The sequence below is a fragment of the Cyanistes caeruleus genome, chromosome 18 (genome assembly GCF_971803275.1).
Source record: "Cyanistes caeruleus chromosome 18, bCyaCae1.hap1.1, whole genome shotgun sequence".
Taxonomy (NCBI): domain Eukaryota; kingdom Metazoa; phylum Chordata; class Aves; order Passeriformes; family Paridae; genus Cyanistes; species Cyanistes caeruleus.
In genome coordinates, this window is record NC_141718.1 from 8,568,330 (window position 1) to 8,593,836 (window position 25,507).

The following is a 25,507-nucleotide window of genomic DNA, read 5'->3' on the forward strand; positions in this document are numbered from 1 at the left end:
CTCTGCACCTCATTTGAAAATCTGTCTTTGTCCCTTCAACACCAGTACTGCTGCTGTCCCTGCTACCACAGAAATAGACAGCCTCATCCTCGGCTTGGACCCCAGTGATGGTTAACATGGCCGAGGAGCCAGATACAGAGCTGGAAAATTGTAAAGGGATGCCTGAGGGTCTCCTGTTATCCCAGTAGATCACAGTGACAGGGGCAGTGCCAGGAACCTTCTGCTGGAACCAGCCATAATAGTTGTTGCTACTCCCAGAGCAGGTGATCCTGACCTTGCCTACCATGTTGGCTGACAGTGAGGATGGCTGACTCAGTGATGCTGCCTGGACCAGGGAACCGGAGAGGGAGAGAAGAGAGTCAAGAAGAAGGAGATCAATCTGTGCCCCAGGAACACAGCTTTCCCAGAGCAGCACGATGTGGCCCTGTGTGCAGAAGTCCTGTCTAGGCATAGCAAGTCTGGTCATGGCACCTGAGCTGTAGGTGGACACTGTAATGAGAGGAGTAGCCCTGGCTATGGTCCAATTCCACCAGCTCCATGTTCTCATACTTGGTGGGACTGTGCTGTGGATCTTGTCTAGCTTTTAAGCCACCACATGCCTGGGCTGTGGCTCCTCTAGGAAATTCAGACTCTATTCACAAGGCAGAAACATCTGTCAGTACATCTTTCCCCAGTTCCCACTCAGCTTCCTCACTAGGGGATACTTCCCATACCACACTTCAGCTGATGAGAAATACTGCCAGATTTATGGTTACACCTGACATGGAGATGGCCAAATGTCCAGATGGCATAACAGGGTACTGTTCCTTCCAGGGATCCCTAAACCCAAGGGCCTCTATCTGCAAAACCATTCCTGTAAACTGCAATTCTCAAACCTCAGTCATTCCTCAGAAACAGCATGTCCCAGCATCCATGGTCAACAACAACAACCATCCTGCAGGGTGCCACAATCCTGACCAGCACTGCTGTCCCAGCCACCACAGAAATAGACAGCCTTATCCTCGTCTGGGACCCCAGTGATGGTTAATGTGTCCCCAGAGCCGGAGAATCGTGAAGGGATGCCCGAGGGTCTCACATCATTGTAGTAGATCACAGTGACAGGGCCACTGCCTTCTGCTGGAACCAGCCATAGCCATATCTGCTGCTACCTGCAGAGCAGGAGATCCTGACAGCCACTTCCATGCTGGCTGGCAGTGAGGATGGCTGCGGATTCAGCGCTCCCTGGACCAGCGCATGTGGGAAAGTAGAGAAGAGAGGAGACAAGAGTGGAGCCAGACAGTCAGAAAGAGCACAGACCTTCCTGGACAAGGTTACAGGGAATGCAACAGTCATGGACAGAACACAAAGGGACATGGTCACAGGCACATTCCAGGAGCAGAGCCCAGCCCATTGCAGAAGAGCTGCACAGAAGCAGTTTTGGCAGCACATGAGGACATGGCCATCTGTAGCAAGAGGTTGTGAGGGACACAGATACACAAAGAGCTGCCAGGAAGTAGAAGGGCCAAAATCTTTCCTCTGCATTTTGAGTCTCTGTCACTTTCTCTTACTCAAGGTTACAACACACCATAGCTGCTGCCACTGCTGCTGTCCCAGCTACCACAGAAATAGACAGCCTCGTCCTCGGCTTGGACCCCAGTGATGGTTAACGTGGCCGAGGAGCCGGACTGGGATCCGGAGAATCGCGAAGGGATGCCCGAGGGTCTGTTGTCATTGAGGTAGATCACTACCTCAATGGTAGGGATCTTCTGCTGGTACCAGCCATAGTTGCTGCTGCTACCAGTGCAGGTGATCCTGACCGTGTCTCCCACGTTGGCTGACAGCGAGGATGGCTGCTGAGTCACTGCTGCCTGGACCAGGGAACCTGGAGAGGGAGAGAAGAGAGGGGAGATGACAGCTTCAGTCAGTGTCCTAGGAGCACAGACCTGCCATGGCAGCAGGATGGGGCCCCTGTGCCCAAAGGCCCCATCCAGGCTCAGCGAGTCTGGCCATATCACCTGTGCATTGGGCGAGCACCACGAGGAGGAGAAGGGCCCAGGCCATGGTTCAATCCCACCAGCTCAGCGTCCTCACACTGACGGCTCTGTGCTGTGGGCCTTGACCTGCTTTTAAGCCCCTACTTTCTCAGGCACAGGCCCTCCATGGATATGTGGCATCCAATGCTCCCTGGAGCTCCTGTGCCAGTGTTCCCTTTGCCCAGTGCAGGCACCTCTGTCCCACCAAATGGCAGCAAGATTGGTCTGGGTTGCTTCCTCCTTCGACAGCATGACTGCTGAGCTCTCAGATCAGCTGGAGAACAACCCAAACTTGTTCCTGCCCAGTAGGACCATGACCTTCCTGCACATGTCCTGCTTCAATTGAGAGTGCCACCCTGGGCTTCTCTGAATTGCCACAAGGGAAGAGCAGAACAGAGAAATGGAGCTTTGAAAGGGAATGGGAACCACACCAAGAGCAGGAGCTTCAAGGCTCCACAACACTAAAGAAAATCAAGGCCCCAGTTCCTCCAACCTGAAAGTGAGCTGAGGGTCTCCAGCAGCTTTGCAGCAGCTGTGGGTAGAGCTGGGCTGATGTTTGTAGCAATCACGAGCACGTAGCACCTGCACTCTTGTGCAGCCAGGGAGAGCCCCTCTGCCTCCTGCGCCCAGCACGGCCCAGGGCGGCCGCCGAAGGAGCCTGCAGGGCTGCTCTGAACCTCGCCGGCACAGGCTGGCACCTGGCTGGCCACAGCCCCTCTGCCTCCTGCCCGCCCCGTGAGCCCCAGGACTGTGCAGTGGAGCCACACTGACACCGTGTGGGGACAAGAAGGGCCTCAGGGACAGCACTGCAGGAACTGAGAGCAGAGCCCGGCACAGGGCTCTGCCCTTGCTGCCTCTCACCTCTGCCACGGCTTCCACGAGGTCCAGAGATTCCTCCGGGCCTGGCCGCAAGCATCAGGGTTTCTGTATGGCACCCTGCCCGCGGCAGCTTGTGCTCACAGAGGAGAGCCTCTCACACAGACACAGGGTCCTTTGGCACAGTTGCTGTCACCAGAGATGAGCTGGCATCAGCCCTACACTGGCAGGGGCCAGCACTACTGTGTCTGTGGTATCACAGATCACAGAGACATGGACTTCTGCTGGGACCAGGCACACTGCTACTGATCTTGATGGTTTCTCCCAGACTGGCTGACACCTTGGATGGCTGACTCAGCCATGCTGCCTGGACCAGGGAATAATGGAGAGGAAGAGGCAGAAGAGGGCTGTCAGTCAGTGCCCCAGGACAGCCCTCTCTGACGTGCAGGACAGGGCTCCTGTTCCAAAAGGTCCTGATGGAACAGAGGGCTCCCTGCCTCAGACAGAGCCCATGGTCTGAGCCCAAGGCCACGGCCCCATGAAGAGACAGAGCAAGAGGACATGGCTGGCAGCAGAATGAGGTGGTGGGGCTGACAGCACAGCAATGCCAGGCACTGTACTGCCCCAAGGTCTCTTGCTGCACAGCATGGGGCAAGGAGGAGGCCATTCACAGCCAATGGTCATGGAGGGGGACATGAAGCTGCATCAAGCCCACAGCTCTGCTCAGCCCTGAGAGACAGGGCAGAGAAGCTCCATCTTTAAATCCTCTGTTATCTCATTTCCACATCTCTCTGTGTCTTTATACCAGCTGCCACTGCTGCTGTCCCAGCCACCACAGAAATAGACAGCCTCGTCCTCGGCTTGGACCCCAGTGATGGTTAACGTGTTTGTGTAGCTGGAATTGGGTCTGGGGAATCTTGTTATTGCTGTAGATCACAGTGACAGGGGCAGTACCATGGACCTTCTGCTGGAACCAGGCATACCAGTTGCTGCTACCCCCTGAGCAGGTGATCCTGACTGTGTCTCCCACGTTGGCTGACAGCGAGGATGGCTGACTCACTGCTGCTGCCTGGACCAGGGAACCTGGAGAGGGAGAGAAGGGAGAAGAGGGGGGTCAGTCAGTGTCCCAGGAGAACTTGCCTGGGGAGCAAGGTTACAGGGAATGCCACAGTCACAGGTGATTGGACCCAAACACAGTCACCAATATATTTGAGGAGTAGAGCCCTGGCCAAAACATTTCAGCAGAGAGGCAGCTCTGGCAGCTGCCGGAGGACATGGTCATCAGTAGCAAGAGGCAGTGAGGTGTGGGACACAGCTATACCATGAGTTTTGTAGGGACAAGGACAATGGTCCCCAGCCACAAATTGATCTCCTGTTTTCTAGGAGAAAAAAGGGAATTTATAACCATGGTTGTACAGAGGAGACATAAACCTGCTCCAGTCCCACATCTACAACTCTGGTTGGCCGAGAGAAGGAATGAAAATCTATGTTTTTAATTCCTCTTTGTCCCTTCAACACCAGTACCGCTGCTGTCCTGGCCACCACAGAAATAGACAGCCTCATCCTCGGCTTGGACCCCAGTGATGGTTAACGTGGCTGTGGAGCCGGATGCAGAACCGGAGAATCGCGAAGGGATGCCCGAGGGTCTCTTGTCATCAGCATAGATCACAGTGACAGGGGCAATGCCAGGAACCTTCTGCTGGAACCAGGCAAAGTATCTTTTGGGATTGCCTTCGGAGCAGTTTATTTGAACAGTCTCTCCCATGTTGGCTGACAGCGAGGATGGCTGACTCAGTGATGCTGCCTGGACCAGGGAACCTGGAGAGGGAGAGAAGAGAGGGGAGAAGAGGAGCTCAGTCACTGTCCCAGGTATACACACCTGCCTGGACAAGGTTACAGGGAATACAACAGTCAGATATGGACATGGTCAAAGGCACATTTGAGGAGCAGAGCCCAGCCCATTGCAGAACGACTGCACAGAAGCAGCTTTGGCAGCACAGGAAGACGTCATCAGTAGGAAGAGGCTGTGGGGAACACAGCTACACCAAGCACTGCCAGGAAGGAGAAGGGTCAAAACCTTTTTGAGTCTGTCACTTTCTGTTACTCATTGTTACCGCACACCATAGCTGCTGCTGCTGCTGCCTTCATAGCTACCACAGAAATAGACAGCCTCGTCCTCGGCTTGGACCCCAGTGATGGTTAACGTGCCTGTGGAGCCGGACCTGGATCCGGAGAATCGCGAAGGGATGTCCGAGGGTCTCTCATCATCGTAGTAGATCACAGTGACAGGAGCAGTGCCAGGAACCTTCTGCTGGTACCAGCCATAGATGTTGCTGCTCCCAGAGCAGATGATCTTGACAATTTCACCCATGGTTAATGACACAGATGATGGCTGACTCAGTGATCCTGCCTAGGCCAGGGAGCCTGGAGAGGGTGGGGGGTAACACCAGAAGGGTCAGTTATTTCCCCAGTAGCCCTGCCCAGGTAGTGTGACAGTCCCCTGTGCCCGATAGTTCTAGTGTTTGCGTGTGGGACACCCAGCCTCAAGACAGAGAGAAGGATTAGAGGCCTATGGCCCTGGAAGGAGAGCTGGCAGCGGCAGAGCATTAGAACATCACCCTCCGAAGGAAAGGGACCTGGTCATGTCTACAGAAACAGGGGGGAATCAGATCCCAGCCTGGCCCAGGGCAAGGCAGCAGAGGCAGCTTCAGCAGCAGCAGGAGGAGGAGGGGGCAGCATGAAGCAAATGGCAACAGGGCTGGGGATGAGGCCGTGCCATTCCTGTGATGGGGACAGGGGAAAGAGTCACCTCCTGTGCCTTGTCATGCACATTCATGTCCTTAGACAGGGGACAGGAACCTGCCTCAATTCCATTATTACATGGATAATTGACCATGAGAAAAAATGGCTCAAAACCTTCCTCTCTTGACCCTGGGTTCTGTGTCTCACTTCCCCATTACTCATTGGCTTCATTGTCCTCATCAGCACTGCTGCTGTCACCACCACCACAGAAATAGACAGCCTCGTCCTCAGCTTGGACCCCAGTGATGGTTAATGTGCCCGTGGTGCCGGATGTGGATCCGGAGAATCGCGAAGGGATGCCTGAGGGTCTGTTGGTATTAGCATAGATCACAGTGACAGGGCCAGTGCCAGGGACCTTCTGCTGGTACCAGCCAGCATAAGCATAGCTGCTGCTAAGTCCAGAGCAGGTGATCCTGACCGTGTCTCCCACGTTGGCTGACAGCGAGGATGGCTGCTGAGTCACTGCTGCCTGGACCAGGGAACCTGGAGAGGGAGAGAAGAGAGAGAGAGAGAGACCTGCCATGGCAGCAGGATGGGGTCCTTGTGCCCAAAGGCCCCATCCAGGCTCAGCAAGTCTGGCCATCACACCTGAGTTGTGGGCAAGCACTGTGAGGAGAGGAGGGGCTCAGGCCACAGAGTGATCCCATGACCTTCATGACCTCACACTGATGGAGATGTGCTGTGGCACCCAACACCCTCTTATGTGCCTGCCTACCCAGGAGAGACTCTTCATGGAAATGTGGCCCCCAACACTGCTCCTGCCCCACTTCTCCCACTCTTGCTTTTCCACCAATACAGGAAGATCACTCCAGTCCATTTCTGCCCTTGGGCACACAGCTGGGAAAAGCATGTCCTGCTGCAAGCCTGAGTACCACAGGGTGGGCTATCTCAGGAGCCACAGCAATATGCTCAGATGGATCGAGGTGTGTGGTCAAAGACCCTTCAATCTTTGCAAACATCAGCTCCTCCAGCTGTTTCCTTCCCACAAAGGAGCTTCTGCACAGGGGTCTGCACCTGCAGCTGTCCCAACCAAGCTCATGACCCCCCACCAGTGCTGAGGTGCCACAACATCCCCATTGCAAGCATTGCCCCAGCATCAGTGAATCTTCCCCTTGTCAGCAGCACCAAAGGGAACAGAAGGGCTCTGCATCCTGAAGCCTCTGGAGCATGAGGGCAAGTTCCCAGCCTGGCCAGCCCCACACACCTGCACACCACCCTTCCCAGACCTGCCTCTACCTTTCCAAATTCTGCTCCTTTGGCCGTGGAGGCAGACCAGAAAAATTGCAGAGGAATTCTCAAGGGTATGCTGTTGTTCTAGTTACAGGGGACCTCCCAGGGACCCTCTGCCTTGACCAGCCAGCATAAGTCTAGCTACTGCTAAGCCCAGAGCAGCTGATCTTTGTGGTGTCTCTGAGGTTAGTTGATAATAAGGATGGCTGACTTGGCAATACTGCCTGGACTAGGGGAGCTGGAAAAGGAGACGGGAAAAGACAGGGTTCAGTAAGGCAGGCAGCTTGATACTGGAATGTAGGGACTCCTCACAGAACTCTGCCATGGTAGTTTTTTGGATCATGTCAACAATCCTCTGTGCCACTGTGGCAGCATCACTGCTGCTGTCATGGCTACCTTAGACAGCCTCATCCTTGGCTTGGACCTCAGTGATGGTTAACGTGTTCGTGGAACCGGACCCGGATCCAGAGAATCGCGAAGGGATGCCCGAGGGTCTCCTGTCATTGAAGTAGATCACAGTGACAGGGCCAGTGCCAGGGACCTTCTGCTGGAACCAGGCATACCAGCTGCTAGTCCTGGAGCAGGTGATCCTGACAGTCTCTCACATGCTTGCTGACATTGAAAATGGCTGATCCACTGCTGCTGCCTGGACCAGGAAACCTGGAGAGGGAGAGAAGGGAGGGGAGAAGACAGGGGTCAGTGTTCCAGGAGCACATATATCCTTATCCACATGCCTGGATAAGGATACAGGGAATGCAACAGTCAGAGGAGAAGAGACATGGAAAATGGCCACAGGCACAACTGGGGAGCAGAGCCCAGCCCCAGGTACCCCTGCACAGAGGCACTAGCAGGAGAACATGGTCATTAGTAGTAGGTCAGAGAACAGTGGGAGACAAAGCCATGCTATGGGTTTTGTAGGGAGCAGAACAGTGATCCTCAGCCACAAAGTCACTTTGCACTCTCTAGGACACAAAATGGGAAAAATTCAGGATCTTTTGGAGGAAAGAAAAACTTGCTCCTGTCCCACATCCACAACTCTGTTTGGTTGTGAGAATGACAAAAAAAATCTCCATTTTTAATTCCTCTGTACCTCACTTGAAAATCTGTCCTTGTCACTATACCAGCAGCACTGCTGTCCCTGCCACCACAGAAATAGACAGCCTCGTCCTCGGCTTGGACCCCAGTGATGGTTAATGTGCCTGTGGAGCCAGACTTGGATCCGGAGAATCGCGAAGGGATGTCCGAGGGTCTCTTGTCATTCTGGTAGATCACAGTGACAGGGCCAGTGCCAGGGATCTTCTGCTGGAACCAGCCATAGTCGCTGTAGCTACTCCCAGAGCAGGTGATTTTGATGGTCTCTCCCACATTGGCTGGCAGTGAGGATGGCTGCTGAGTCACTGCTGCCTGGACCAGGGAACCTGGAGAGGGAGAAAAGAGAGGGGAGAAGAGGAGAAGGGGTGAGTAACTGACCTGGAAACACAGATCTCTCCAGGCAGTGGGACAGGGATAGCACTTCTGTGCTGAAAGTCCCCAGCTGCTCATACAGGGTCTGGCCAGGATATCTGCACCAGGGATGAATAACAGGGCGAGGAGGAAGACAAGGCCAGCCAGGTGCCAGCTGCTCAGACAAAAGAGGATGATGATGGTTTCAGGCTCCTTGCTGTTCTGGGGTCATAGCAGGACATTGTCCAGGGCCAGGTGCTTCCCTGAGGGCTAGAGAGAGCTCCTGCACAGGCTGAACATGAGCCCAGTGGGCCAGCACTGAGTAAATACAGCCAATGCAGCCTTAGCCTGGCAGCTCCTCTTGCAGCACAACAGAGCATCCCCTGACTAGCCCTGATCTGCCCCAGCAGCCTCATGCATGACCCCAGAGCTGCTGTGTCCATGGGAAGCCTTCCTAGGTTTTGAAGGCAAAGCTTTGGCCCTGCTCCCTGGCCCATGGTATGTCCTCAGCTCTCAGGGCTGGGTCCACAAGACTAAACCCCCTTGTGTGAAATCCAGGGGGTCCTCGCACAGCTGGGCTGGGAGGCAGCCAGGAGGGCCCTGGACACAAGCTGAGGAGCACAGGGGGACATTTGCCCTGGAAGAGTATGCAAGGACAGGGCTGCTGGGAGGTCACCCCTTACCCAAATGTCAGGGCACAACGATTGGACTGTAAGAGACAGCTGAGCTGGGAAGGTTTTGGACCACTTCCCAATTTTTCTGTGTCACCGTGCAGCATCACTGCTGCTGTCAGCACCACCACAGAAATAGACAGCCTCGTCCTCGGCTTGGACCCCAGAGATGGTTAATGTGGCTGTGGAGTCGGATGTGGATCCAGAGAATCGCGAAGGGATGCCCGAGGGTCTGTTGTTGCTGTTGTAGATCACAGTGACAGGGCCAGTGCCAGGAACCTTCTGCTGGTACCAGCCAGCATAGCTCCAGCTGCTAATCCCGGAGCAGGTGATCCTGACTGTGTCTCCCACGTTGGCTGACAGCGAAGATGGCTGACTCAGTGATGCTGCCTGGACCAGAGAACCTGGAGAGGGAGAGAAGAGAGGGGAGAAGACAGGGGTCAGTCAGTGTCCCAGGGGCACAGACCTTCCCAAGGTAGTGGGACAGGGTCCCTGTGCCCAAAGGCCCCATCCAGGCACAGCAAGTCTGGCCATGGCACCTGTGCTGTGGGCAAGTTCTGTGAGGAGAAGGGCCCAGGCCATGGAGCAATCCCACCAGCTCCATGTCCTCACACTGATGGCTCTGTGCTGTGGGACTTGACCTGCTTTTAAGCTCCTACCTTCCCAGGCACAGGCCCTCCATGCATATGTGGTGCTCAGTGTTCCCTGGCGGTCCTGTCTCAGTGCTGCTCTTGCATGCTGCAGCACCTCTGTCCCACCAAAGATTGCTCTTGGTTGCCTGCTCCTTCCCCAGTATGCGTGATGCACTCTCAGTCCAGCTGGGCACCACCCCAAACCTGTTCCTGCCCAGTAAGACCATGGCCTCACTGCACCGGGAGTTCTGCGCACAGAGCAAGGACAGCACCACCTCGCCATGGGGACACATCCGCCTATCCTGGAGCACCCAAGGCTGGTTGGTGCCTCCTGGTCCCAGGGCACTGCAAAGAATGGGCAAGGAGACGTGCTCCTTTTTTAATGCCTTTATTGAGGTCAGCTCAAGGTGGTGGGGGACAAGGGGTCATGCACACCACTGCTGCTCCCCATGGACAACACAGAGGAGGAGGCATTCAATTTTGCTGCACAGCAGAGCTGGGGCTTCCACATCCTCACAAGAATCCCTGGGAAGATCACAGCTTGTTGAAAATCTAGGGTAGTCATGCAGAGTGAGTGTTGCTTAATTATGGAGATGAGGCCTGGAGCATCAGTAAGTAGCTCAACGTTCTTCCTTGCTCCTCGACGTAGTTTGGAGTCCTGTTTGAGCAATGGCTTGCTGGTTCTAGGGGTCTTTAAATGTTAATTCCAGTTCTGCTGGGTGCTAACCCCCATGGGAGTTCTCTCATTTGTGTGCTGGGTGGTGTCATTGGTTGCCATTTGAGGTGTGCAGGGAGTAGCGCAGGCAACGCAGGTACAGCAAAGGGCATGGGTACAAAGCAGGGTGGCATTTAACAAAGAAGGCTGTCACAACAACATCAGGCATAAGGTATTCAACAATGAAGGCACTTTACGGTGACAACACTCAGCTGAGTTAACATCTTTGTATAATGATCAGGAGGTCACATTTTACTCTTTACATGCACTGTGCTCCCTGTGTGCTGATCAGCAGCAGGGACAGAGCAGCCGGGAAAAACCACATCCTGCTTCAATTGAGAGTGCCACCCTGGGCTTCTCTGAATTGCCACAAGGGAAGAGCAGAACAGAGAAATGGAGCTTTGAAAGGGAATGGGAACCACACCAAGAGCAGGAGCTTCAAGGCTCCACAACACTAAAGAAAATCAAGGCCCCAGTTCCTCCAACCTGAAAGTGAGCTGAGGGTCTCCAGCAGCTTTGCAGCAGCTGTGGGTAGAGCTGGGCTGATGTTTGTAGCAATCACGAGCACGTAGCACCTGCACTCTTGTGCAGCCAGGGAGAGCCCCTCTGCCTCCTGCGCCCAGCACGGCCCAGGGCGGCCGCCGAAGGAGCCTGCAGGGCTGCTCTGAACCTCGCCGGCACAGGCTGGCACCTGGCTGGCCACAGCCCCTCTGCCTCCTGCCCGCCCCGTGAGCCCCAGGACTGTGCAGTGGAGCCACACTGACACCGTGTGGGGACAAGAAGGGCCTCAGGGACAGCACTGCAGGAACTGAGAGCAGAGCCCGGCACAGGGCTCTGCCCTTGCTGCCTCTCACCTCTGCCACGGCTTCCACGAGGTCCAGAGATTCCTCCGGGCCTGGCCGCAAGCATCAGGGTTTCTGTATGGCACCCTGCCCGCGGCAGCTTGTGCTCACAGAGGAGAGCCTCTCACACAGACACAGGGTCCTTTGGCACAGTTGCTGTCACCAGAGATGAGCTGGCATCAGCCCTACACTGGCAGGGGCCAGAATGTCCAGAGACCATGACAAGGAGTGTCCCAGCTCCTCTGAGTAACCACAGGACAGGACATTTTGAGGGCCGGAACAAGTAGCCCCACTACAGGTCTTCACTTCCAGGATCCATGTCATTTCAATGTCCTCCAGCACCGCTGAGAGTGTCTTTGCACTATGACAGATCACAGGGGCACTGTTAGGGACCTTCTGCTGGAACCCAGCACAGCCACCCCTATCTTCAGTGCAGGAGATCTTGATGGTTTCTCCCAGACTGGCTGACACCTTGGATGGTTGACTCAGAGATGCTGCCTGGGCCAGGGACTGTGGAGAAGGATAAGAGAGTGGACAACAGGAGTTTCACACAGTATTCCAGGAACATGGCCATCTCCTGGGCAGGGGGATCAGGAATTTCACACTCAGAGGAGAATGGGTGCAACTACAGCCACTAGTGAATTGGGGAGCAGAGCCAAGCCAAATGTACCCCAAGGCATCTCAGCACATCTCCTCTGCCAGCAGGAGGAGAATGTGGTCAGTAGCATCATCAGTAGCAAGAGGCAGTGGGATGGGGAATAGACAAAGCCACACCATGAGTTTTGTAGGGACCAAGACAATGATCCCCAGTCCCAAGTTCATCTCCAGTGCTCTAGGACACAAAAGTGGGGACATTTATAGTCATGGTCATGCAGGGGAGACAAAAGTCTGCCCCAGGCTCACATCTACCACTCTTCTTGGCGATGAGAAGAACAGTAAAATGCCATTTTTATTTCCTCTATGTATCCTTTGAAAATCTGTCATTTTCATTACACTAACATAGCTGCCACTGCTGCTGTCATAGCCACCACAGAAATAGACAGCCTCGTCCTCGGCCTGGACCCCAGTGATGGTTAATGTGCCCCCAGAGCCGGAGAATCGCGAAGGGATGCCCGAGGGTCTCCTGTCATTGTAGTAGATCACAGTGACAGGGCCAGTGCCAGGGACCTTCTGCTGATACCAGCCATAGCTGTTGCTGCTACCAGTGCAGGTGATCCTGACCGTGTCTCCCACGTTGGCTGACAGCGAGGATGGCTGACTCAGCGATGCTGCCTGGACCAGGGAACCTGGAGAGGGAGAGAAAAGAGGGGAGAAGACAGGGGTCAGTCAGTGTCCCAGGAGCACAGACCTGCCATGGCAGCAGGATGGGGCCCCTGTTCCCAAAGGCTCCAAGATGCCATGGAGTGGCCCGACAATGCACACAAAACACAGGGCATGAGAGTGCCTCCACTGTGCTGACCAGCATTGCTGCCGTCATTGTTACCACAGAAATAGACAGCCTCACCCTCGGCTTGGACCCCAGTGATGGTTAACGTGTTTGTGGAGCCGGACCTGGATCCAGAGAATCGCGAAGGGATGCCTGAGGGTCTCTTGTTATCTTTATAGATCACAGTGACAGGGCCAGTGCCAGGAACCTTCTGCTGGAACCAACTAAAGCCAAAGATGCTGTTACCTCCAGAGCAGGTGATCCTGACCGTGTCTCCCACGTTGGCTGACAGCGAGGATGGCTGACTCAGTGATGCTGCCTGGACCAGAGAACCTGGAGAGGGAGAGAAGAGAGGGAAGAAGAGGACGGTCAGTCAGTGCCCCAGGGGCACAGACCTGCTATGGCAGCAGGACAGGGCTCCTGTGCCCAAAGGCCCCAAGATACAATGGAGAGGCCCAGATTCACAGACAGATCCCAAGGCATGAGGGTCCTGTAGGGAGAAGTGGCAGCAGCAGGAGGAGAGAGAGAATGCTGGAGTCTGTGCCTCCGCTATGCTGACCAGCACTGCTGCCGTCATAGCCACAGAAATAGACAGCCTCATCTTTGGCTTGGACCCCAGTGATGGTTAATGTGCCTGTGGAGCCAGACTTGGATCCGGAGAATCGCGAAGGGATGCCCGAGGGTCTCCTGTCATTCCAGTAGATCACAGTGACAGGGCCAGTGCCAGGGACCTTCTGCTGATACCAGCCACAGGTGCCATAGCTAACCCCTGAGCAGGTGATCCTGACCATGTCTCCCACATTGGCTGACATTGACGATTGCTGACTTAGCGATGCTGCCTGGACCAGGGAACCTGGAGAGGAGAGAAAGAAGGGAGAAGAGGGAAGTCAGTCAGACTCTCAGGAGCACAGACTTCCTTAGAAAAGATGAAAGGAAATGCAACAATCACGGTCAGAACAGACAGGGACAAGATCACAGGCACATTTGAGGAGAAGAGCCCAGCCCATTGTAGAATATCTGCACAGAAGAAGTTCTTGCAGTACAGAAGGACATGGTCATCAATATCAAGAGGCTGTGGGTGACACAGCTACACCAAGATCTTTGTAGGGAACAGGACATGAATGGGCCCCAGCTGCACAGTCACCTCCTGATCTCTACAACATCAAAGAGAGGACATTCCATGCTGTAGACATGAAGAAGGGATAGGAATATGCCTCAGCAACATATCCAGCCAGGAGGGAGAAGGGCCATAATCTTTCCTCTGGTTTTGGAGTCTGTCTCACTTCCTGGTACTCATTGTCACCACACACCATAGCTGCCACTGCTGCTGTCATAGCTACCACAGAAATAGACAGCCTCGTCCTCGGCTTGGACCCCAGTGATGGTTAACGTGCTTGTGGTGCCGGATGTGGATCCGGAGAATCGCGAAGGGATGCCCGATGGTCTCTTGTCATTAGCATAGATCACAGTGACAGGGCCAGTGCCAGGGATCTTCTGCTGGTACCAGCCAGCATAAGCATAGCTGCTGCTAAGTCCAGAGCAGGTGATCCTGACCGTGTCTCCCACGTTGGCTGACAGCGAGGATGGCTGCTGAGTCACTGCTGCCTGGACCAGGGAACCTGGAGAGGGAGAGAAGAGAGGGGAGATGACAGCTTCAGTCAATGTCCCAGGAGCACAGACCTGCCATGGCAGCAGAATGGGGTCCCTGTGCCCAAAGGCCCCATCCAGGCTCAGCGAGTCTGGCCATGGCACCTGAGTTGTGGGTGAGCACCATGAGGAGAGGAGGGGCCCAGGCCACAGAGTGATCCCATGAGCTTCATTACTTCACACTGATGGGGATGTGCTGTGGCACCCAACACCTTCTTATATGCCTGACTGTCACAGGCCCTCCATATAAATGTGTCCTCCAACATTTACTGACAGCTCCTATCCCACTTCCCCCACTCTTTCTTTTCCACCAATACAGAAGATCTCTCCAGGCCATCTTCTCCCTTGGGCACTCAGCTGGGAAAAGCAGGTCCTACTCCAAGCCAGGACACCAGGAGCCGGTGTCCCTCAGGAACCACAGCACTATGCTCAGATGGATTGAGGTGTATGGGCAAAGGCCCCTCTGCCTTAGCCAAGATCCATGTCAAGGGATGGCAGGAACATTTTCTATCCTGCCTTGCCATTGCATCCTCTGCTGCCACTTTCACCAAGCCTGTGACCCTGGTGTCATCCATCCACTGTGCATTCCCTGAGGCAGCTCAGCTCTTCCAGCCACTTCCTTCCCACACAGGGGCTTCTGCACAGGGGTCTGCACCTGCAGCTTCCCCAGCCAAGCTCATGGTCCCCCGCCAGTGCTGAGGTGCCACAACACCCCCACTGCAGGCGCTGCCCCAGCACCAGTGAATCTCTCCCTTGTCAGCAGCACCAAAGGGAACAGAAGGTCTCTGCATCCTGAAGCTCCCGGAGCATGAGGGCAAGTTCCCAGCCTGGCCAGCCCCACACACCAGTTTAACAATGTCCTTGTGCGTGAAGTAATTACAACATCAGAATATCAGAACATGGTGCAAGTCCTCTTTTGAGGACAGCTGTATTGCATGAGCTCAGCTTAATTCAGGATGCTTTTGATTTGCTGTTGGACAGACTTGACATACTCTGGAATTGTTGCCTGATCAGAATGACACTACAACCACCTTGGTTCTCCCACAGCTGCTCTTAGCTCTCTAAACTGCAGTTTCAACTTTCTCCCTCTAAAGACCGCACAAGACAGAAAAGGTGGGTAGAGAACCTGTAAAATGCTGACTAAATTTCTGCTCCTCCTGCAAAGCCCAAGTGCCAGACTAAACTGGGCTGTTCCTGTCTATATGTAGAGCCTCATTTCTCTTGTTTGTATCCCATTCATTTCCCCATGGTTTTGGCTTCGTGTATGCTTTCTTAAAAGAAAATTAAATAAAAATATAGATGAAAACCTACAGAGGTGTTGAAGATAAAAACCACAAAAAACAAAGTGGTGGAGTATCCTGCTGCAAAAGATCTGTAGAATGCCATTGCAATCACGAATGGTATAAACAAGAAGTAGTATCAATCATCAGATAAAACCCGTTTGCATTGTTTTTGTTCTTTCCCAGAAGTCATCAAGTGAAATAATGGTTCCATAAGCAGATTGTCTTGAGATCTTTATCATAAGCAGTTTATCCAACTGCAACTCTATCTCCCCTTTGCTGCCATCCTGTGGCAACTTGCTGCAGCAGCGTGAGGCTGCAGTGTGAAATGCTGTCTTCAGAGGGTAGCAGAGGTTGCATCTCTTTTCAGTGTTAAATAGATTCTTCACCCCTTTCCAGCACTTCATAATAATTTTCCCTAGGGAAGGCCATCAGCTTAGTCTATCATATCATTCCTGCTGAGATGTATTCCAGCACTTCATGTGTTTGCACCACAGCTGATGAGGTCAAGATGCTGATGGCTTGGTCTTGCTTTCTTTTCCAACTTGGTATTAATTCCTTAGCAGGTAATACCACTGTGTGAAGCAGTAATTTTCAGAAGTCATAAGAACCAATGTGATTTGGAGAACTTTATGGGAATTCTTGGCCCTTTTCTCTCCTAGAAAAAGAAGTGTATTGTGACCTTTGCCCATTCAATGGGACAGAAACTGCATCCTCCTTCCTTGGTAGTGCTGTTCAACTAGTGTCTGTACTACACGTTAAACCATTAAAAATTCGTGTTCCAAAAGATTGCCTCTTCTCATGTCTTTGAACTACAAAGCAACTGTACCAAAATGTAAGTTTGAAGAATGCAGTGGGTCAGAGAAGGACTTGAATATGTGTAAAAAAGACAAGCAAGTAGAGGCAAACAGAAAATTTGTTTCATTTTAATCTAAGAAAAGAGCATGCTTCTATCAATGATTAACAGGAAAATCAAGCCCTTTGCAAAAGTGGATCGAGCAGGGGAAGGAATGCAAATGATTGCTTCATGTTGGGAAGATATGATAAGAAATGCCAAAATCTGTGCTTCCTGATAATACTACTATGTGGTTTAAGTGATGTCCATCCCTCTTGCAAAAAAGCCTGGTGATTCTGGTGTGTCTGATATCTCTTATTTGTCAGCTGAGAGACTGGGCTGGTTGATGTGTGTTTGGCAGCAGATTTAATGAGAGCACCTGATGGAGAAGAAGCTCTTATCTGCACTGAGGTCAGTGCTGGGGATAATTGGATGGGTTCTATACTGCCTGATTTCTGTAGTTTACAAGAATATTAATGCTAGTGAAAAATGGTAGCAGCTGAGGATGCTGTAATGTAATGAGGAACAGGTGTAGAATTTAGCTGTATCAATTTTGAAACAGCAATCTGTGGCAGAAAGGGAAGGTTCTAACTGCCGGCTTTGCTGAATTTTAACTTGAACCACTGGCCTTGAAAGAACCCACTACTGCTTCACATAGTGGTGGTACATAGAGAACTGGATAAAAATCCTTCCTGTCAGGGGCTGGAGTGCTGAAATGCAGACCTCTGAGCTGAGGCCACCACTGATGGTCGATGAGTTGGCCTTGTGTTTTCTGCATTCTCAGAATCTCTCTCATTGCAGTGGTAGTTCTTTATCACCAGGCTCTGATTACTTGGAGAACTTTCTAACAAACTATACTGGGAGTCAATTTCTGAATATAAAGCACTAAAGCACAGCAAATCCTAAACATGGATCTTTGTTTTGATATTCTTTTAAAAAGCATTTTTTTTAAAATTTCCCTCATAATTTAGCTGGATGGGTTTGAGCTGTAGGATTTGTTCTGCCTTGTGCTAGTCACTTAACTGCAAACACTGTTTATTCTTGTACCTAGCACCATAATGTGATATTTGTTCTTCAGTTCAATTCTAGTCAAGGAGGGGTGGGGGAGGAGGTGAAAAAGAATTTTCTAACTCAACAAGTTCCACAAAAGATGGAGTTCAGCAAATTATCAGTGCTTTAATAACAGCCTTCTGCATTTCTTTACAACCCGAGGCAAACAACTAACTATATGCAGAGGGGAAATGCCAACTTCAAAACCTGCAGGGAATGATGGGAAAGTACTTAGTTCTTAATTTTTGATCCGTGTCTAATTAAACAGGCAGCTCTATCTAATACTTTTGGTCAATTACGGTCTGACTTGTAGCAACATGCACATTGTCTACATGATGTTTTCCATTTTGAGGTAGTTGTGTGGCCACAGATTTTTCTTAGAAATCATGGGTTTGGTAGACTAGAAGTATATGTCTTAAGAATTCTCAGGACACCTTCAGACTGAAGCATGTTTGTTTCTGTGGTCTGCTGTTTCAGCTATGGTAAAATAACAGAAACATGCAGAGTAGAGAAAATGAAATTAATTCTGACTGAAATCTTGCCTCACAGAAGCTTTTCTATGAAGTATTTTGATTAAGGAGGTAGAAGACCACAAACTATAGTTGCAAATAGAATGGGAGGCAAGTGTTAGGTTTTCCATGGATGATATGATCTGTTTCTACTGGTAATAGCTGAAATGAAGACTAGCACTTGACTTCTTGGCAATGTGATGGAAGCTTCCAATAAAACCCAGCTCTCATTTATCCCATACGTATTCCATCTCTCTGCATGCACCTACAGAGTAAGGCTCACTAGTAGGAATCAAAGTAAATGGGAATTCTATATCCATTTCCTGTATTTTGTTCCTTTCCTTCCCAAAATGTGTTTAGATTTTAAACTTCTCAGAGCAAAAAGACATTTGTAGTTCCTACAACTTACAACCATGGCCTCACCTGGAGTTTTTAATGTACCTGTTGATATGAATAGTACCTGCCTTACATAGATATGAAATGTTGCCATTTGAAGAAGTGGGACAAGGTTGGATATAAATCACAAGTGTGACATATTTGTTTAAACACTGAAAAAAAAGTAGCATTATTGACGTTATCGTGTGCATAAAATGCATCATTCAGGTATGTGAGATGACACTTGATGGTTTATCCACATCTTCAAACAGAAAAGTGTAGATTAGCTGCAAACTACAGTTACAGACCTGTTTGGTAATAAAAGCTGCACTGTCTAAGGAAATAAACATGTTCATACTTGGATGAGCAGGGTCCTAATTTATCTAAATCACCGATGCCTTAAAAATACACATTCAAGTAAAAAATTCCAATCCTCTGTAGTAGCAAATGCATACAAAAGTATGAGTAAGTAAGTATGAGTAAGCAAATGTGAAATACCTCTTCTGATGTATTTTTGTCTGTTCAACTACAAGCTCACCTCAAATAACATCTTAGCTGGTGTAGCAACCAGGAGCTGCCAGCAGAGGTTACCACAGCCTTTGGAGAAAGGCTGGTTTCGTCCATGGAACTGGGCTGGCACAAGGCTCCTGGAGCTGGATTCTCTTTGGTGAAAGACTACAAGACACGAGTCATAACATTGCTTGGAAAAAGTATGGAGAATGTGTCTGGAATTCCTCCTGCACTTTTTCCCTGGCTACCTAAAATGACCTACAAAATAAACTTGTCTGTGAGAACTGCCTGGGTTTTAAACCTCTTGGGTAATCCTGTGTGCTAATGTGGGAAAAGAGATGTGACAGAGGGGTAGCCTCATTGATAACTGAGTAGTAGTAATAATAATAATAATAATAATAATAATAATAATAATAATAATCATCATCATCATCTCAGCCCAAGTGAGGCCACATCTGGAGTATTGTGTTCTATTCTCGTCTCTGCAGTTCAAGAAAGACAAGGAATTACTCTAGAGGGTCCAGGGCAGGCCACAAAGATGAAGAGGGGTCTGGAGCTGCTTCCTTATGAGGAGACACTGAGGGAACTGGGCCTTTTTAGTCTACAGAAGACTGAGAGAGGATCTCATTAATGCATATAAATGTCCCCAGGGGATGTCAGAGGATGGTGCCAGACTCTTTTCAGTGGTGCCTAGTGTTAGGCAAAGAAGCAATGGCCATAAAATAAAACACAAGAGGTTCCATCCCAACATAAGGAAGGAGTTCTTTCCATGGAAGGTGGCAGAGCACTGGAACAGCTGCCCAGGGAGCCTGGAGTCTGTCTCTCTGGATGCATTCCAAACCCACCTGGACACCTTGTGTCAGCTGCTCCAGGCGACCCTGCCTGGGCAGGGTGGGTTGGAGTGGGTGATCTCTTCTCAACTTTTTATTCAGTGATTCTTTGAACAGCAACAATAATAGTAATAATAATTATTACAATACCCCTGAGCCTCAAAGTAGGGGTAGGAATTGGATAGATTTGCCCAGCAGCTGCTGTCTGGGCTGTGATGGTACCTCTCCTCATATCTGATGAGGCACTGTAGTGCACCCTGTAGGTACTTGGGGTCCTTCCCGCCTTTTTTCCCCCTCATGTACCCCCAGCCCCATTTCCCATCTTTCTTTTTGTCACGCATCCCAAATCAAACTAGATTCCTGCCTTTTTCTCCTCATGCACCCCTGGCCCTCATTTCCCACTTTTATCCTCCCATGCATCCCTAGGTCCATTTCCTGCCTTTTTCCCCTCACACATTCCTGGGTCCATTTCCCGCCTTTTTCCCCTCACACATTCCTGGGTCCATTTCCCGCCTTTTTCCCCTCACACATTCCTGGGTCCATTTCCCGCCTTTTTCCCCTCATGCACCCACAGCCCCCATGACCTGCCTGGTGTGGGGCTGCTGTGACGAACTCATTGTGGGACGAGGCTGTCAGACAGGATGGACCGTGTCACCATCGGAGTGGTGTCCTGTGGCTCACAGAGTTCCATGGCTGCGCCAAGACTGTGGCCAGGGCTTGAAGTGGCCCGTGGCCCACCAGGGATTGCTGAGGTGAGGCTGAGGGAGGCGGCAGCCATGCCATGCTGAGGTGCTGCCTTGTCCCTGTCCCATCTGTAGCTTTGCTTACACTTCCCCTCACTGCCTGCAGCCCAACAAGCCTGCTGTGGGTTCATGTTTGGCAAAAAGGCCGTGTTATAATGTGTATTTAAGTGTTAACCTCCATGTGGGACTTAGAACCGGCCCTGCTCTGTGGGACGGGCCCAGCTCCTCAGCCTGACTTTACTTTTCCCAGCCCCTCATGGATGTAAATTTGCTATTAAACCTCCTGCCACCCCTAAACCTACTTTCATTTTCGTCCTCTCAGCTTACTGAATGTTTTAGTTTCTCTTTTACTATGCTCCTTTCCTCAGACCCCTCTGTCTGTTCTCCCTTCCCCTGCTTTGCCTTAGCTCTGTCTCAGCTGTAGTTACTGAAGGCTGAAACATGTAGTGGGAATTCTCCCTCCTAGAGATAATGTTGCTTTTTAAAGAAAAGCACCCCTATCAAAAGCTTTTGATAAAAGAGGGCATCTCTCCTTTTTTCCCCCCCCGCTCAATTTCTCTTCACCCCCACATGAATCTGGTGCTACCATTATCTCAGTCCACCTTTACTTTGTATATTTCTGCATAATTTCATACTGTCAGTTGCAATCTGTGTTAAAAACTCACTCATCCAAAATTTCAGGAGAGGAAGCTTGTGTTTCTGCCCACCGGTGCCATCCACTGGGCTGTGAAACCAGAGTATGAACTTTCCCATTTGTCCCTAAAAACTCAGCTCTTGGCCTGGATTCCACTAAGCAAAAGCATCCCAAATATATGGATTTTGCTTTGATAAACATGCATTTACTTTTTCAGCCACAGGAGTTCTAAATCTACTTGAAAGTTACTGAAAACTCCTATGTTGCTAAAGAAAGCATTTGTCCTCATTCCAATACCCCAGCCTGCTGCCAGCAGCAGATGAGGCTTGCTTGCAGGAGATAAATGCTTTATGGAAAGGTGTACCTGCTATCTGATCTGAATCTTTACTGTGATAAGTTTATATTTAGAACTTTTTATAATACCAAAATAGCACCAGCATCAGTTAAGCTTTTATTTTTTTCTTTAGTAGGTACTTAAAATTTTGTTTTTATCTCTAAATGAGCCCAAGTAAGTTGTGCTCACCTTCATCTTGATGCATGGAAACCCAGCCCTATGCTGAAAAGTAATTATTACATATATATATATAAACAATGTTCTCCTGCTTTGCTTAATGATGTCTGGGAAGACTAGCTCTCAGTGCTCAACAGGCTTTCTTCCTGCTATTTTTAAAATTCAGGTTGGGTTCTCCCTGTATCTTTTATATTATTGTGTTTAAAAGCTTGGTAGGTGGAAGTGAAATGATTTACTGCTGATACATGAACTCAAACAGCAATGTTGAACGTTCAGAGTTCTAACATTAATTCAGCAATTGTGTGCCAGGTCCTCTCCTAAAATCATATTAAATTTAAAAATAGCTGAGAATGTGCTTGTTTATCATCTGAAGATGGACCAATGAAGTTTCAAAGTCCTGATCTCCTCTTTACAATTGTAGATGTTGAATTTTTCTTTCTTGTGTAAAACTACATAACTATCTTACTCCAGCAGCTGCAGAAAAAAAAAAAAAAGCCATGAATGTTCTCAGACCCATGAAAACATTGTGGGAGTTGGTGACTGACAGCGACTGCAAGACGAGTGAAATAAAAATCAGACTTCAACCTGTGGTGTCTGAGTTGTTTCTGATTATGAAAAGGAAATGCATTCAGGTTTGAGGGTGTTTTTGGTACACAAGTAATACTCAGCTACAGGGGATGTATTAAGAAGCTGTAATTTTTTTAAGTCAGTATTTCAGATCCCAAGTCCTGCAGCTTAAAAATGGTGCAGTTGTGGGTGAGTGGAATTCCTTTGAAATTTATTAAGTTCTGTAAGCTGGGTAAAGACTGAGAGCTTTGGACCATTCAGGATTCTCCCTGGCTTCCTGCCAGCTGGCTTGCAGGTAAGTTCCATGTAAAGATCTGATATATTCTGTCCTCAAACCCAGAGTTTGCTGCTGAAATGCTGCAAGAGGCCGGGCTATTACAACAAATTAAGCTATCTATTTGTGAACATTTTGTGATGTTACACTGTATGCACTTGTCACAGTGCTGCCATATCAAGGTTAGAGTGAGAAGGTGACTAGCTGGCAGTCACTTAATCAAAGGGAGCTGTTGATGTCTCAGGTAGCCCAGGCAGGGTGAGGCTTGCATGCTCCGTTGCTTTTAACAGCCAGATAATGAATATGCTTTCCAGAATCTCTGTTTCTCATAGGGGAAGCAGCAGCTGCCTGTGATCTGTGTCGCTGTCAAAGGAAAGTGAGATGTAGTTAATTCAGGGCTACACAACAAAGACATATTGATCAGGGCTCTTCTGGCTCTTGTTGGATTTCTGCAATAACAATGACTAGGACAATGCAGCAAGCCAGGATGGCAAACCCAAATATGCTTTGTCTTACCCAAAAAAGCATGAGTTCTTGCCACCAAGATCTGCTGCTGGGCATCAGCAGGTTCAGAGAAATTCTGCTCCAGAGGTTCAGTAAGACACTGAAATCAAGTGAAAAGGGCACATCTTACTCACGTCATTATAAATGCACTTCATTTGTGGCTATAAGTAAAATTCATAGATTCACTACAAATAGCATGCAGTACACAAGTTCCACATGATTTAAAAAAAACCAACCAACCCTGTGTTTATGGTATCTGGATAAAGTCATACAGAGCTGCTTACTGAGGTACTGCATGTTGCAAGAATTATATAGAGTTAATGTATATATTATGTTTCCTCTGTTCCTGCTCTACTAGTAGGACTTGGATGTGGATGATTATGTGCTATATATTTACTTAAGTATTGCAGCATATTTTTTATTGCCAAGCTAAAAATCCTTGTTTTGTAATATAAATCTGTAATTACTATTTTTATTTCTGCAGAGTTACCCAACTCATTGTCTGTCTTCCCACTTTTTTTTCCCTGTTACTTCCCCTAATAGCTGTGTCTGCTTTTCTTTTGTTCACGTGTTGTGCAGAAGAAAAATGGGCACTAACAGGTTTGCTAATTACTATAAAAATCTTCCCAGCCTTGTTCAGTTCAGATCATTCTATTAGCTAAAGTAATGGCGTGCAGTGGCACAATGGTCCTCTCACTTTTCATTGTCTGGGGTCTTTCTGGTGCAATATATTATTGGGATTGTATTCTAGAGCTGTCACAATAGCTTTTGATTTCCCATACCTGCTGTTTTGTTTTATCTCAACATTCCTTTTTTTACTAGTACTTAATTCTCCTTATCCTTCCTAAATGACTTTTAAGGGCACAGGACTGTTTGCCCCCTGCTTCCTCAGTTTTTTCCTGGGAATCAATAAGGCTGAGGATTGTTGTGCTCAGTGCCTTGCAGATGGACCTGTGTCCAGTGTCAGGGTGTTCACATCACTGCAACAGCTCCTGGCAGTTTAGAGCTGTACTATTTTACCTAAAGGCACGGTCTTTACCCTCACCACATCATTTTGCTCTTGACACCTATTTTTCATTACCTATCAGCATTGTCAATGTCATCTTCCTCACCAGTATTTACAGCAGCAGACTTTTGTCTCATCACTCTGATTATATTAGCTCCAGTGATTGTACTTTCACCTCATTACTGAAATAAAGTTAACATTAATGAGAGTCATGCAGCTAAACCTCTGCTCACCTCTCCGGAAATTTATTCTAATGATGAAAAGAAGATGCATGTGGATCTATTTGAAAGCAAGCCAGCTTTTCTCCCCACCCCCAGCTAGCTACCTACCAAATTCATGTTAGATAAAATTTTTTGTTATTAAGAGCTGATGATGCAAAAGAAGCCAAATACATTATACAACATTAACAAGGAAAAATGTGATGGATTGAACACTGATTTATGTACTGGTCTGCTACAGAGTTCCTTTATGACCTAAATTTCTTTGTTCCTGCTGCTTCAGGAAAGGGTTTTCTCATATCTGACTCTCACAGTAAATTAGCCATAAAGCACTTGGAGGTCCTAAGGGGTGTGCTAGGAAAGTTCAAGATATTATCAAGGGTAACAGTAATAGCACTTCTAAACAAGATGAAGCATTGAGAGGTAGAAATTGTCTATAGAAACACAGCAAGGCTTTGAGCCTAAAGAAGAAATATAATTAAGATAAGCAAAGTTCATGAGATAAATGTACATGCTGCATGTGCCAAGCAAGGGGGCTCAAGAGATCTTTTACTGATCAGAATTTGGATTTGCAATCAGACCAGTCCTTTTACCACTGGTCACTGCTAGGGAAGCCATATGAGTATAGAGAGTTTTTTTGTGTTTTCCTTTGTTTGCTTGTTAGTTAAGGTTAGAGAATAAGAATTCACTTTTTATTGAAAATTCATTTTTTATTAATCCTTCTTACAAGCAGCTGCTGTGACATGGCTTTAGTTCTTTCTGAGGCCACTGCCTACTCCAGCAACACAGGTTACCTAGAAGGATAGTAATATTGAGTGAAAGGAATGCAGCCTTGGAGTCAATCTAATTGTTTGAAGTTTTCCTTAAATTTTACCCCTTCATGTATGAAACTAGTCTGAGCCAGCTGTGGTGGAAGAGGTCCAATATTATTCTCGCTGAACATTTGCATATCTTTTCCTAAAGATAAAAGAAGGATGTTCACTCTATACAATATTGTGAGCGAACAAACCTTTGTGCTCAAAAGTAAAAGTTATGACTTACTAGAAAATACCACTGGCCTGTACAGTAAGTGTAATATTTTAAGTACTAAGTATTCTAAAATGCTGCCTTAGTTTTTCAAGGAAAAAAAAAATCAAGAATTACCAAAGCATGGTTGGCTCAGAAAAGGGAGCGAAATATTACTGTACTGATAATCATGCTATGACCTATTTTGGATTCTGGGTTGTAGAAATATTTTCTCTCTTGTGAAGGCTTATGATTTTGACCATGGAGTTTACAAGGAAGAATATCTAGACTTGTCACCAAAAGAAAAGCTTTCTAAGAGGAAGGCTGTTTAAGTTAGCCTTTTCAAATGTCAAAATCCTAAACAAAATAGATTGAGTTAGATAAAGGTAACCCTTTACAAAGGTTGATGAAATAACATTA

At 49.1% G+C, this 25,507-nt stretch overlaps 1 protein-coding gene, 1 long non-coding RNA gene, 1 pseudogene and 3 gene segments (V, D, J or C); 1 reads left to right on the plus strand and 5 right to left on the minus strand.

Moving 5' to 3' along the window:
- Positions 1 to 1,279: 1,279 nt before the first annotated feature.
- LOC147649911 (Ig lambda chain V-1 region-like) lies at positions 1,280 to 3,339 on the minus strand. The segment is given in 2 exon segments: positions 1,280 to 1,861; positions 1,995 to 3,339. Coding segments are annotated over 2 exon segments (354 nt in total).
- A 2,445-nt stretch (positions 3,340 to 5,784) lies between these two features.
- On the minus strand, positions 5,785 to 7,185 carry LOC147649912 (Ig lambda chain V-1 region pseudogene; annotated as a pseudogene).
- LOC111936744 (Ig lambda chain V-1 region-like) lies at positions 5,946 to 9,556 on the minus strand. The segment is given in 3 exon segments: positions 5,946 to 7,520; positions 7,951 to 8,278; positions 9,514 to 9,556. Coding segments are annotated over 3 exon segments (462 nt in total).
- Positions 9,557 to 9,978: 422 nt separating this feature from the next.
- Positions 9,979 to 14,208, minus strand: LOC111936555 (uncharacterized). Of its 2 annotated transcripts, none has more exons than XM_086855788.1 (4): positions 13,734 to 14,208; positions 13,357 to 13,442; positions 12,836 to 12,922; positions 9,979 to 12,449 (listed from the first exon to the last, which is right to left on the minus strand). In XM_086855788.1, the coding sequence occupies exons 1-4, from the start codon at positions 13,769 to 13,771 to the stop codon at positions 12,031 to 12,033; spliced, it is 630 nt and encodes a 209-aa protein (XP_086711914.1). In that variant the 5' UTR covers positions 13,772 to 14,208; the 3' UTR covers positions 9,979 to 12,030. The 2 variants fall into 2 exon arrangements, with proteins under 2 accessions (XP_086711914.1, XP_086711913.1); XM_086855787.1 differs by having other exon boundaries at positions 13,149 to 13,442.
- Positions 13,889 to 14,276, minus strand: LOC147649913 (Ig lambda chain V-1 region-like). The segment is given in 2 exon segments: positions 13,889 to 14,208; positions 14,270 to 14,276. Coding segments are annotated over 2 exon segments (327 nt in total).
- Positions 14,277 to 19,319: 5,043 nt separating this feature from the next.
- Positions 19,320 to 22,097, plus strand: LOC147649914 (uncharacterized). The gene is made up of 2 exons (XR_015277727.1): positions 19,320 to 20,377; positions 21,985 to 22,097. It is a non-coding gene; the product is annotated as an uncharacterized LOC147649914 (long non-coding RNA).
- Positions 22,098 to 25,507: the final 3,410 nt, after the last annotated feature.

Bases quoted from the DNA above. Each gene is read 5' to 3' on its own strand.
- LOC111936555 (XM_086855787.1), bottom strand. From the start codon at position 13,401: ATGTCAGCCAATGTGGGAGACATGGTCAGGATCACCTGCTCAGGGGTT. The intron at 12,923-13,148 runs GTCAGCATAGCG...CTCCCTCTCCAG, and splicing joins CTATGACGGCAGCAGTGCTG to GTTCTCTGGTCCAGGCAGCA. The intron at 12,450-12,835 runs GTAACAGCATCT...CTCCCTCTCCAG, and splicing joins CAGGATCACCTGCTCTGGAG to GTTCCCTGGTCCAGGCAGCA.